Source organism: Cyprinodon tularosa, unplaced genomic scaffold (assembly GCF_016077235.1).
Source record: "Cyprinodon tularosa strain WSP-4 unplaced genomic scaffold, ASM1607723v1 ctg5, whole genome shotgun sequence".
Classification (NCBI taxonomy): Eukaryota; Metazoa; Chordata; class Actinopteri; order Cyprinodontiformes; family Cyprinodontidae; genus Cyprinodon; species Cyprinodon tularosa.
Genome location: NW_024039229.1, coordinates 3,305,903 through 3,318,108, shown reverse-complemented (window position 1 = coordinate 3,318,108; position 12,206 = coordinate 3,305,903). Strand labels below are relative to the sequence as shown.

The 12,206-nt window shown below is 41.6% G+C and overlaps 1 protein-coding gene across 4 annotated transcripts in view; it reads right to left on the bottom strand.

The window, feature by feature from the left end:
- pvrl2l (PVR cell adhesion molecule related 2 like) overlaps positions 1–12,206 on the bottom strand; it is a 603,137-nt gene that overhangs the window by 294,564 nt on the left and 296,367 nt on the right. For all 4 annotated transcript variants that reach the window (XM_038302856.1, XM_038302858.1, XM_038302857.1 and 1 more), the window contains exons 5-6: positions 6,668–6,785; positions 6,365–6,513 (exon numbers count right to left, since the gene is read on the bottom strand). In XM_038302856.1, coding sequence (XP_038158784.1) covers positions 6,365–6,513; positions 6,668–6,785 — 267 coding nt within the window. The remainder of the gene's footprint in view (positions 1–6,364; positions 6,514–6,667; positions 6,786–12,206) is intronic.

Genomic DNA, 12,206 nt, shown 5'->3' with positions numbered 1-12,206 from the left:
GCAGGTAAATTAACGCGCTGCTCTCAACTGAGTTGGATGGGACACTGTACGGCGCATTTTTTTTTTTTTTATTGACAGGTAAGAAACGTTGTTCTGGTAACGTTTCTTACCTGACATTTTTATTATTTTCCCAGTGAAACCACATGCTTTGTAGGCTACTAACTGAAAATTACTGCATTGGTTTGTAGATGGATATCAGGAAATTCCTCACACGAAGCAGAGACAGGGAAGCAGTAAAACAAGATGAGAGAGAGGGAGGTAAGGTCCCGCGATGAATTAGTGATGTAAGCTAAGCAGTTACATTAGGGACGTTATAAGCAATATGATAGATATTTACATAATTATAAATTTAAGTTTTTTAATGTTTGCTGTAGAGAATGAGAATGAAGGTGATGGAGTAGGAAAGGGAGGAGGAGGCGAGACTGACAGGCAAGAGACAGGTGAGAGACAGGAGAGACAGGACCATGAAGGTGATGAGGGAGCAACAACCAGCTTCCACAAACAAGAAGGGGACATTAGTGACTTAGAGGGAAAGCATGATGGTCCTAGACAAGTAAAGTTGTCCCACAATCCCCAGGACAAATTTGGAGTAAAAAAAACTTTCATTCAATTCAAAATGGTTTGAAAGCTTTTTATGGTTGAAAAAGAAAGCCTAGTCATCAAGGATATGCAGTGTGTTTTCAACTTGCTTGATAACATCATATTCCCCACACTAACGCAGGTCATCCAGATCTCCCTCACAATCCCAGTCTGGAGTTGTGAAAGGTCATTCAGTGTGTTGAGAAAGCTCCACACTTGGCTGAGGTGCACAATGGGACAAGACAGGCTCCATCATCTTGCTATTTTATCAGTTGAAAAGGAAGAACTTTCTAAGCTGAGTCACAAGTTATTGACTGCTTTGCAAAAATGAAAAATAGGAGGTACACTTTAATGCTCAATAAATAAGAGAAAAACTTAGTTCGGGTTGAGTTAAACTTTACCCTGAACTAAAACTCGGAAACCTAGGAATTAATGATTACTTCAGAATGTGTATAAGGAAACGTTTTATTTGTCAGAGTTGGTGATGTCTTATTTTTTATAGCTGAAAATGTTCATGTTTGTTAAAACAAATATGCTCTTACACTCATTAATATCTCAACTGGTAATTTTGGTAGGAAAATATCAGGGTGGGGCAGTGTGCTTGTCTGTATTTGTGTATGGCAGGAGGGGCATATGCGGTAGGGGGCCAGTGCCCCAGTAAAGCTTTGTGCCTAGCAACGCCCCTGAGCCCAACAAAGCCCTGTTTTTGCTTAGAAAACATGCAAACGGAACCGGACGAACGGGTCTAGTCCTTTGGAATGGGGGTCCTTTGCACCCTTTATTAGCCCCTTGAACCCTACGGACCCACCGGCGGGTCCAGCTGCTACGTGACCTCGTAATTTTAATAAACCCCCAGTATTGATGTAAAAAACATATTTGGCACAGTTTGGTGACATTTATGGATAAATGTGCCAAAATGGCCTCTCCGCCTAAGAAATTTCTCACTAATACCATTCTAAAATAAATATGATTCATCTGATTGAGTCAAAATTTGGTATATTTTTACACAACATTTACATTTGAAAGTCTGTACTACTTTTTTGTGCTATAAATAATATTTTGGTAGTGTTTTGCAATGTTTATTTCAAAGAAAATTTTGGCGAGGTTCAAAAAATGCAAAATATTTTGTATTTTGTCCCTAATATTTCAGGCAGGGTCAAAGCTACAATGGTGCTGACACCAGAAAACCATTCTATGACATCTTACCTTTACAGAGGTACCAAAAGTTTCTTCTTAAATCTAATAGCTTTGAGGCTATGAGGTATTTACTTTTGTGTGTTTTGTCAGGCAGAAATTTATTTATACCCCCTTAGGGTGTAAGAGGTTAGCCTGTAATCCTGTAATAAGAGGGAATTGTTTGGCTCTTACAGGGGAACAGAAGACCTCATGACATCTTAAAAACTTGGAAACAAAGTCCAGACCTGGATGACTGAGAATCTTCACCAACATGAAATTAGATATAAATTCTTTGTTATGATAGTAAAATGCCTTCAGACAAATTCTGTGATAGTCTTGTTAGCTGAGCCAAATGGAACATAACTCAGAATTAATCAACATAAACATCTGAATAGTTGTTTAATATATAAAGAGAAATTACCAAAGTGTTTGATCCCAGCCCCCAGATTACTGCTCAGTGAGTCTTCAGGGAAATATATTGTAAAGAAACTTTGCACCATGGACATTGTAGAGGGTCAAAAGGCCACTATATATGCAAGCATCCCCCACAATATAATCCTTTTGAGCATTTATTGGTTTAACTGTTGATTTAACTGCTGGTGTGTGTTTTAATTACTCAGTCACATGATACTGAATGATTCATCCCGCTTTATGCTGCCAAACCTTTAAAAAGGTGAAGCAAATGATGCATTCTGACTGTGACTCACTACGAGCGGCAGACTGACCATCTGGAGAGTTTGGACCTTTCCTGAACCGATGTAAAAAATGAAAGGAATATGATGCCTGGACCAGTACAGTGAAAATGCCCACTGAAGCTCAAACGTATTAGTTACCAAACAAACATGTATTGCACATTTTAAATGCATAGATAAAGGCTAAAATATGCAACAAAAAATATGCCACTTGTGTTTTAAATTAAGGTTACTTCCAGACAAATACGTTTTTTACATCTTAAATGTTAAATTTTCAGTTTTTGGCCCTAATTGCTGATGGAATTGGCTTGTTCCAACAGCACATTGCATGTCTGAGAGCCTGTGTACTCCAGTAAATGATTATTTGGCAACAAAATTAGTTGATTAGCAATATCAAATTAATTATTTAATCCCTAACAGAAATAGTGCTCAAAAGCACATGATTACTTTGACCCAGTGAGTTGTTATAATTCATGTAGATACAAATACTGTCATGATCTGGCCTGTTTGCTCCTCCCTAATTAGTCATTCCTCTCACCTGCCGTTTTCCCTCCCTGCCTCAATTATAATTTATTCCTCTCACCTGTTTCCTCTGGTTTATATTCAGTTCAGCCTGAGCATTCAGGGCCAGATCATTGCTTGTCTTTTTGTTAGTCTGTCTGTTCAGTTTGATTTGATGGTTCATGTCCTGGATCCTAGCAGCCAGTGGAAAGAGGGTTTTTGTGTTTGTCTCGTCTCCTGATCGTCCACTGTTCCTCCCCCGCGGAGTCTTCTTAGGTTTTTGGCTCTATATGTGGGGAGGTTCAGTTTTTATCAAAGTAAGCCTGGCTCCAGGGAGGAGACCAGTTTAAAGTCCTGCTTCAAGTTCCGGTTCCTACGTCCTGTCTCGGCTACCCTCTTCCACTGAGCCTGCCTGTCTGCACCTGATCCTGTCTGCTCCTGTGCATGACCACCTGGTCATGCTTCTGGACCCAGTCAGACTCTGAACCCTCCTGGGAGCCTGTGGATGCCTGGAAGTCTGGATCCTGCCACCTGTTTCTGCTCCTGCCTGATCTGGATCCTGCCTGTTCCGTCTGTTTCTGTCTGTTCTGAATCCCTGACCAGGACCGGCTTCCAGCATGAACTCTGGAACTGCAGCTTTGGGACATTCTTGGTCTGGACTGTTAAACCAGGTAAGTGACTCATTGAGAACATCATCTTCAGTCAGATGATCGTGGTCACTTACCTGTGTTTCTCCCCCTAGAATTTCTGAGATTGGGCGGTGCCTCGCCCCCCCCCCCCCGCCTGCAGTGTTGTTTTGAACTTTCCTACTGACTGTCTCTCCTTGAATACTGGGTCCATCTGTCTGCGTTTCATGCAGCATTGGCTATACCTTCTTCAAATTGGCATATTAAACACCAGGAGCAAACTAAAAACTGATTATTTGAGTGAAATCAATAAAAAAGACAAAAGACAAGATAAAAAATATAACAAAGAATATTATTCTCATACATGTCTCCAACCCTTGTATCCGGTTTACGTCGATGATGCATTTCCAGAGTGCTGAACCTCGTGTTATTCCATAAACCAAACTGAGGAGTTACACTAACAGAGACACAATATCCACACGTGGTTAAAATCTCTTAGCTTTACAGAATTACAGAAAAAAAAAAAAATCAATATTCGCTCACGTTAGACAGCAATAATCAAAGCTCTTTATAGCCTCTAAGCTACTTTAATGAGCTGCTGTGATTCATTATTTTATCTCTTTCGATGCAATTAAGAGCTACTGTATAGCGCGGCTATCTGGAAACGATGGAGCTTGATTAATAACCGGTTTATTAATCATTTAATTGTCGTTATGAAGTGCTACCAAGTGCTGTGTTAGAACGTTGTTGTTAAACGACTTCAAATAAGGCGACAGTGAAGAGTTTTCCCCAAACGTGGTGCAGAGAAAAACACACTCCCTCCCACCTGCTGAAGGGAGCTGTCAGTGGTGCATCACACACCAAAGGAGGAGGATATCCCCTGGCTGTTAACATATTTTTCTTCCACCACAGATCATAACCATGACTTATAGGAGTGCTGTTTCTCATGCATGGAAAAACCAAACATTTATAGACAGAAAAACTGCATATTTTGCTTTACCCTGCTGACTGGGACTATTTATTCCAGTAACTAAGCTGTTATAACCACCTATAGAGGGATAATATCTAATTTTTCTGTTGCTAAATAAACCAATCCTTTATTTTCATGTCTGACTTTAATAACTACGTGTTTTTTCGCTCTCTCTAGGTGGCTGTAATGAGTTGGTATGATCCATTAATTCATTTAATTACTTGTGATTAAGCATAGTGCGGTTGTCTCAAAGAATGACACAAAGAAAAGGCAGTTTATTAATTAGTCTGCCAAATTAAATCTCGTATATACAGACACATGTCACAGTGTTGGCTTCGTTGGAAACCGAGTTATTCTGACGAGACCCGTTCCTTTCAGCATGTTTTTAAAGCCTTCATTCGGCCCACCGCCTGCCGTTCTCACCTTCTTTACCAGGGTTCACTTTAAACCCCTCAACGTGCTGCAACACAAGCAAGCCATGAAACACAGAGGATGCATTCAGCACAGAGGGGGATCAATCCCAAATCTCTGTCTTGATCTCAGATACAAAAAAGATGGAAAATGTTTCTGTGAGTTCCTAAAAGTGTTGGGAGGATCTGTGTATGGACTGAGCGGGGGTTTTACGCGTGTCTGGAAGGGATTTCGGAGAGCTCGGTGTTCTTTGTGCTCGAAGAGGAAAGCATTGACTCCTTGATACTCTGAGTTGGACACAATGCTGCGCTTCCAGCAAGAACAGGAGCGACTAAGCCACTTTCCAAACCTCCCACACATCCAGCACACCGCCTTGCTGAAAGGATCATTGTTTCCTGCAGAACAATTCAAATCTGCGGCTCAGATTTCCCACGGATTTTCTAAATGTAGCCTTCTTGCTGTCATTTTGCTAAAGAGAATATGTTTCTTTTAATCGTTTCTTGTTGTAAAGCTCAATATAGTGATGATCCATCTAATTCCTCTAACAAAAAAAAAGGATTTTCATCAATCAAGGAGCTGGTGTTAAAAGCAACCCTAGAAACACATTGAAGCTAAAAGCAAAACAGATTTTGTTGCCTTTGTCTCTGACATGCATTGAAAACATCAGTTGGTGGATTTGTGTCTGCAGTTTTATGTTTTAGATCAGTTTGTAAAAAGAAAGTTGTACCGATCGACATACAAACAGCCAAACCCAGGAGACAAATCAACCCGGCTTTCAGGCAAATCATTTAACAGAGAAGCAAGGAAGAGATGAGAAACATTAGGAGAGTGTTAGTGTAGGTATTTGTTGCTGCAGAGAAGGAGGGAGGGGTGAAAAAAAAGGAAAGAGAAGCAAACCTCTGCAAACTGGCTCACACCAACCTGAACCCTTTGGAAAAATGTTGAAATCCTGAAACAAACCCAACACCGCGGCAGAGCCAAGGCAGTCCGATAAGGGCCTCATCCATTAACGCTTCACGTTTCATTCCCCTCCAGCAGGGCTGCAGAGTCCCGCTCCCAGTAATTCTGTATAAACTTTTAACTTTATCATATTGGTTTGGTTTTGAAGTTATAAACATGGGCCCTTATCGTGCAATTTGGCCCTGCTGTGGGGAAATAACCCATCAAAAGCTTCCGGCAGACCCCGCTGACAGTGGACCAGAACACTGTGAGATCTGCAGCCCCACAGCTGTCAGATCAGCTCTGATCCCAGCACGTGACCGCTTCCAGTTGCATGCACGTGTGCAGGTGTGTGTATGTGGTTGCAGAGGGTTGTGGACTAGTTGTGCATTCATCTATCACCAATAATGTATGCCAAACAAACTGCGTGGACTTGATGGCCTCTATGTGTGTGTTTCATTCTGACTCACCGATGACGAAAGTGGTGAGGGTTTGTCTGCTGGCGCCATGTTTGTTCTTCACTTCGCAGGTGAAGGTGGTGTTGACGGCGTCATCCACCTTCCTCACCATCAGCTTGTTGTCCTCCACCACCACCGTCTCTGGCAAGGAACCAGAAGCCCTAGAAAGAACAAGAAAAAGATGGAGGAAAAGGGATTAATAGGAGAGGCATCATCCGTCTCCTGAATTTTTAGCTTGATCTTCGTTACAATAACATAAAAATTAAGGTTTTAGTTTAAAGAAGGCAGCTGTGGGGTGCAGATTGTGTTCCTTACGTGGTCCAGGTGATGGTGGTGGGTTCAGGGTTGGCTTTGGCCTGGCAGAACAGCACAGCGTCAGAGCGACCGACGTACCAGTTGTTGTCATAACCCTCAATGGTGACGGTTGGAGGGTCTGCAGGTGAAAGTGATCATTATTAGTATTAAAAAGATTTTCTTATCTTTTAAAATGTTTCAGTTACAACAATACAGTGGTGTGCAATTAAAACATCTGAAAAAAGCAATTGAATTCAGCCCCCGACACCCCAAATTAAAATCCAGTGGAAGGGCTGTGTTGAGGAGTCCTCTGACGTGGGGACTAGATCGGAACTCATCTGCCTGGCTGTTTGTTTCCTAGATAGGGCCGCCTGTGGAGCTGGTTGAAAGTTGCCTTTTGTATCTATGCTTCTTTTTCTATGTCTGCTTCTGTCTCCTTGAACCCCAGTCGGCCTCAGCAGATGGCCGCTCACTGGTTCTGCTGGAGGTTTCTTCCTGTTAAAAGGGAGTTTTTCCTCTCCACTGTCGCTACAAGCATGCTCAGTGTGAGGCATTGCCTTCGAGTCAATGAGTCGATGAAAACTTTGAACCAATTTGACTGGATGATCTGGTTAAACTGTAAAGTTCAACCAAACTGAATTGACAATATATAAATAAACTGATTTGAATTTAATTGAGTTAGAGAAGTCAGAACTTGCGTCCATCTTTGTGTTACTATTCTCTATAATCATGCAGCTGTCCACTTGCGTCTGACTCTGCTTGGAAGCTTTCTCTTCTTACCAACAGCTGCAAACACCCCCCCGAATTATGATCTATGAGCTCAATGAGGATTGCAGTTTCACTGCAATCTATAGCAACATTTTCTGTAGCAACCTCCATAGGTAGAGAATAGTGTTAATTGAATTTTTTATTGATTGTGTGTTGTATGCACACTGGATGATTTTGGACAAACCTGTATAGGTGTTATTAGAGATTTTTACAGCGCTTTGTATTTTGTCCGAGGCGAATATGTTATATTTTCTCACTATGCCTCTTCCTGTCTTGATCAGGACGTTCCCTTCAAAATGCTGCATAGGTTGAACCCACATAGACCAGGGATCTACCTCAGTCAGACCTACAGAACCCTGGCACAGTTACAGAGAATCATCCAACCACCACCGTGCATTTAAATAGGATGTAATCACTACTTCTTTATATGATTGGATTTCCATCAAAACAGAAGATATACAGGTCAAGCATTTTTCAGCCTTCAGGAACACAGAGCTGAGGAAAGTTTTTTAAGCTTCTCTTCAAACCATAATAAAAAAAAAAAAAAGATTTTTAGCACGTAAACCTATGAAGACTACGGTGGCCCTGAAGTGCAAACTGCAACTACAAATCTAAAAGCTCAACTACATTAAGTAAATCGCAACTACATTAAGAAAAACAAAACTACATTAACCTACCGGAAAAGGTAGGTACCAGTGGGAAACATGAGACATCGCTGATTGGACGACGGAGCTGTTTGACCCTTGAACCGGAAGTTGCGTCGTCTGAACGGTCCAGCTTCTTTTAAGTGCGTCTTCAGTGTACACAAACTAACTGAAATTTCGTGATTAGTCTTGAGCATATCCAGTATCACCTCGTACGTATTTCCTGATTCAAAATATTCCTGGATAACGGCAGCTATGTTTGGGGCGCCGACAATATCCATGTTTTCAAAAGCCGCAGCAGGCAGAATGACTTCCGGTTCAAGGGTCAAACGGCGCCGTCGTCCAATCAGCGATGTCTCATGTTTCCCACTGGTACCTACCTTTTCCGGTAGGTTAATGTAACTGTGTTTGCCTTAATGTAGTTGCGCTTTGCTTTATGTAGTTTTGTTTTCCTTAATGTAGTTGCGCTTTTAGATTTGTAGTTGCAGTTTGCACTTCAGGGCCACCGTAGGAGACAGATGGAGGCAGCAACAATCAGGTAATCTACCTGAAATATTTTGACTACGGGAGAACAGTGATCTGGAAAGTAACAAACTGGCATATCGTAACGCTGGGTGAGCTGCAGAGACCCACTGCTGAGGTGAGGTTACATAAATCTAACTTTATGGAAAAGTAGCAAAAAGAAAGATTACTGAAAGAAAGACAAAAATAGCAAGAAGGTAATCTGGTTAGATGAGGCACACATCAACAATGTTGTTAAACCAAAAAAAAAAAAAACTGTATACTTTAAATAAAAACATCTCCTCAAAGGAGGTGGATCAGTATGACATGCCAGACTTTCCAGAGTTAAGTGTCCTTTTCTTTCAAATCATCCAGTGCTTTGTTTTAAGAGATATAAACACTTTGCGGTTTGTTGTGCAACCTGACAACATTTGGAGAAGTGCAGGGAATGCAGACACTTTTACGCTGCACTATTGGATCATGTCATTTGAAAAAACGAAGCTGCCGTAAGGGCAGGAAGGTGTGGATATTTTTGGTGGCGGCCGAATGAGAGAAATAATAACTAAGACATGCGATTATGTAACTGAAGTCTGCATGTTGCATCACACCGTTACAGTAAATCGAGCCTCGGAAAGCTGAGGAGCGCCATGCAGCTGCAATCTCATAACACGGAATTGAAAAATCGCCGACGTGAAGAAATCATGGGAGGAATCCAGGCAGAGCAATTGGTATGAGAAAATGAATCAGAATGAGAACAGGACGGCAGTGAGATGTGTGCGCTGCTGACCTACAAAACTGATCTGCTTCCCATGGCAGCAGGAAGCCCTTCAACCTTCAGCAAACTAACACAGAAAGGTGGCAGCAGGATTCCTCCGACTATAAGCATCTATCTGAGCTTTGGGACATTCTGCTCTAACCTCTTTTTAGCAGCCATGTCTTCTTTTGTAGGAAGGGCTGCTTTATGATTTCAGTGTCTAGCTCATGTTTTCTATAATCCATCATACTACTCTTACCCCTTATAACTGTTACTGCCAATGCCCTAATAGGCAGTTTCAATATCAAACATAAGTGTCTCCTAATCTGTAAATGTTTTTTTCATTTATTATCAAATAAAATCAGTTCAGTCTTTGCAACCGAAGGACAGAAGATGATAACCTGACTCTGCCAGATGGATTTGCTGCGCATATCCATCTGGAAACCTTCCGTTGAAGTCATTTTGGGAAGGGGCGAAAATACTGGTTAGCTGATTGGCCTATGTTGGTGATAGACGGGCCAAATAAACCAATCAGATCAAAGAAGCATATGCCGTACTAACAGAGGGACGACAAAGAGGAGCCAATTGATAGATCAAACTCTTGCCGAAACCAGTCGGGAGAAGAGCAAAAACATTTTTTCCTCTGAGAAAAGCCTCCAGAGCAGTGTTTTGCTCTTCTTTCAGTGAAGAAATACTCTGTAATTCCGATAAAACTTGCTCGATAGCCACGCTAACGCTAGTTTCATCGGCTGAAGCTGCCATGTTCTTTAGACTGAACTGTCGCGCTTCTCGTTGCGTCACACCTCAACCCGCCTCAAAGCCAACGCTGATTGGACGTTCGTTTGGTGAACGGCTCCAAATTTTCTTTAACGGAGAGTCTCCAGGCTGATTAGCAAGTGAAATCTTGAAAGCTCGCGAGATCAGGATGGTCTCACGAGGCTAAGAAGATGACTCTATGCAATTTGAATTATTCTCTTAGCAATTCTACCATTTTTTTTTTAATTGTTTTGCACAGACAACTTCTTAAAGATGTTTATAAATCAGTTCTTGTCCCTCCTCACTTTCTCCCCACCCTTTCTGTGCCCGTTGTATACGATATTATTTGGAGGCCCCAAATACTTTTAATAAATGTTAAATAAATGTTAAAATACAAATATCAAGTCATGATTCAGTCATTCTGGTCTGCCTGTGAAAGCAAAGCTGTTGGGCTATCAGCTAGCTGTGGGACATCAATTCCCAGAGCTATATTGGCTAGACTGGACAGACACACACACTGAAAACGGTGTTTATAAAGGTATGGGGCCTCTGGCTTCATGATTTAAGGTTGACATTAGTATTTATTTAATCTGTTAAATTAAACAATTAATAATCCCCAGCACCACAATGGATTCCTTCATCCTGAATTAAAATCTGCAGCGACCCAGATTTACACCCTAGATGTCCTCTAAGAAAACATTTTCAGATAGATGAGACAAAGATGGAGTTGTTTTGCTTAAATGAAAATAGCTTTATTTCGTCTTTAGAGCCTTGGAACTCTAGCTGTCAGGCACAGTGATGGAGGCATTGTGCTGAGGGGTTATTTTGCCGATTGTTGTTCTGATTCTTCGAAAAAGTTGATGCATAATAAGAGACAAGAGGAATACAAAAAATGGGTTCTGGGATGAATGACCCAGGATTACAAACAAACTGAAACAACATTTCACAAATATTTGAGGTCAAATGTTCAACTGGAATCATATAAGATGCAGGGGATATCTGAAAAAAAGCCTTTTGTGAGCTGAAATTTAAAAAGGGGCATTTACCAAATTGTCTTTGTTAGCAGTCATGTGTATATGTTTATAATTTACCCCGTGTTCATTAGTTTTATTATTTGGATATAAAAAAAAAACTGCTAAAATGTTGACTTGTGCACCAAGTTCTGGTTTTACCAACTTAAAGCTGAAGTCTGTAAGTTTTTAAAAATCACTTTTTTGTCATATTGGCTTAAACTGTCCCTATGCCCAGACAGCAGTACATGTGATATGTAACCTGTGAAAAAAACTGCTTCAATTGGTCCCGCCTACTGCCTGTATTGCAATCTGGAAAGAATATTTTGGGACGAGACAAAACGACCAATCACAGCCAGAGGAGCGTCTGATGGAGTGTCAATCACAGCTCACACACGCTGAATCCCGCCCCCCCCCTCTCACCACTTAACCTGCCGCTGCCGCCCGGCTGCCGCAGTCAGGAGGACGCGCGTGGAAGTCATGGCGGAGCGACAGCCACCAGCGAAAGAGAAACTGCCCTTACTGCCCCTGCCGACAACTGCTTACACGGCAAAGACTTCAAAAAAGAAGATGTCAATGGAAGAGCTGCCGCGTACGCAGCTTGGACGCTTCTGGTCGCATGCGGTAGCCGCGCAGATGCTGTGAGAGGGGTGGAGCTTGGAGGTGGGGCATGAGTGAAGCAGACGTTGGGGGAGTGGCATGAAACCTGTTTTTCTTCAAATTTTCAATCGAAGTCTGCTCTCTTCTCAATGTTACAGACTGCAGCTTTAATAATTTGACTGTATTTCCAGCTGGCATGCATGTGCCTGATGCAGGCAGACTGATCCAACTTTGACCCGGTCAGTTCTGGTTCTGTAGTTGTTGGAGTTATTATGATTTCTGTTGTTTTTATCATTTTATTCATTTATATGTTTTATATTGCTTTTAATCATTTATATGTTCTATATGTTACTCTCATCATTGGAAATAGTGTAAGAAGGCCATTACACCTGCTGTTGTAATGTGTTGACTGCTCAATAAAAAGCCTGGCAAGTGTTGAGCCAGGCGGAGATGCAGAGATTGATGGTTGAACACTGTCTCCCCTTTGCAAAGCATTTCAGGAAAAATCTTACACTGTCTTTGTTTCA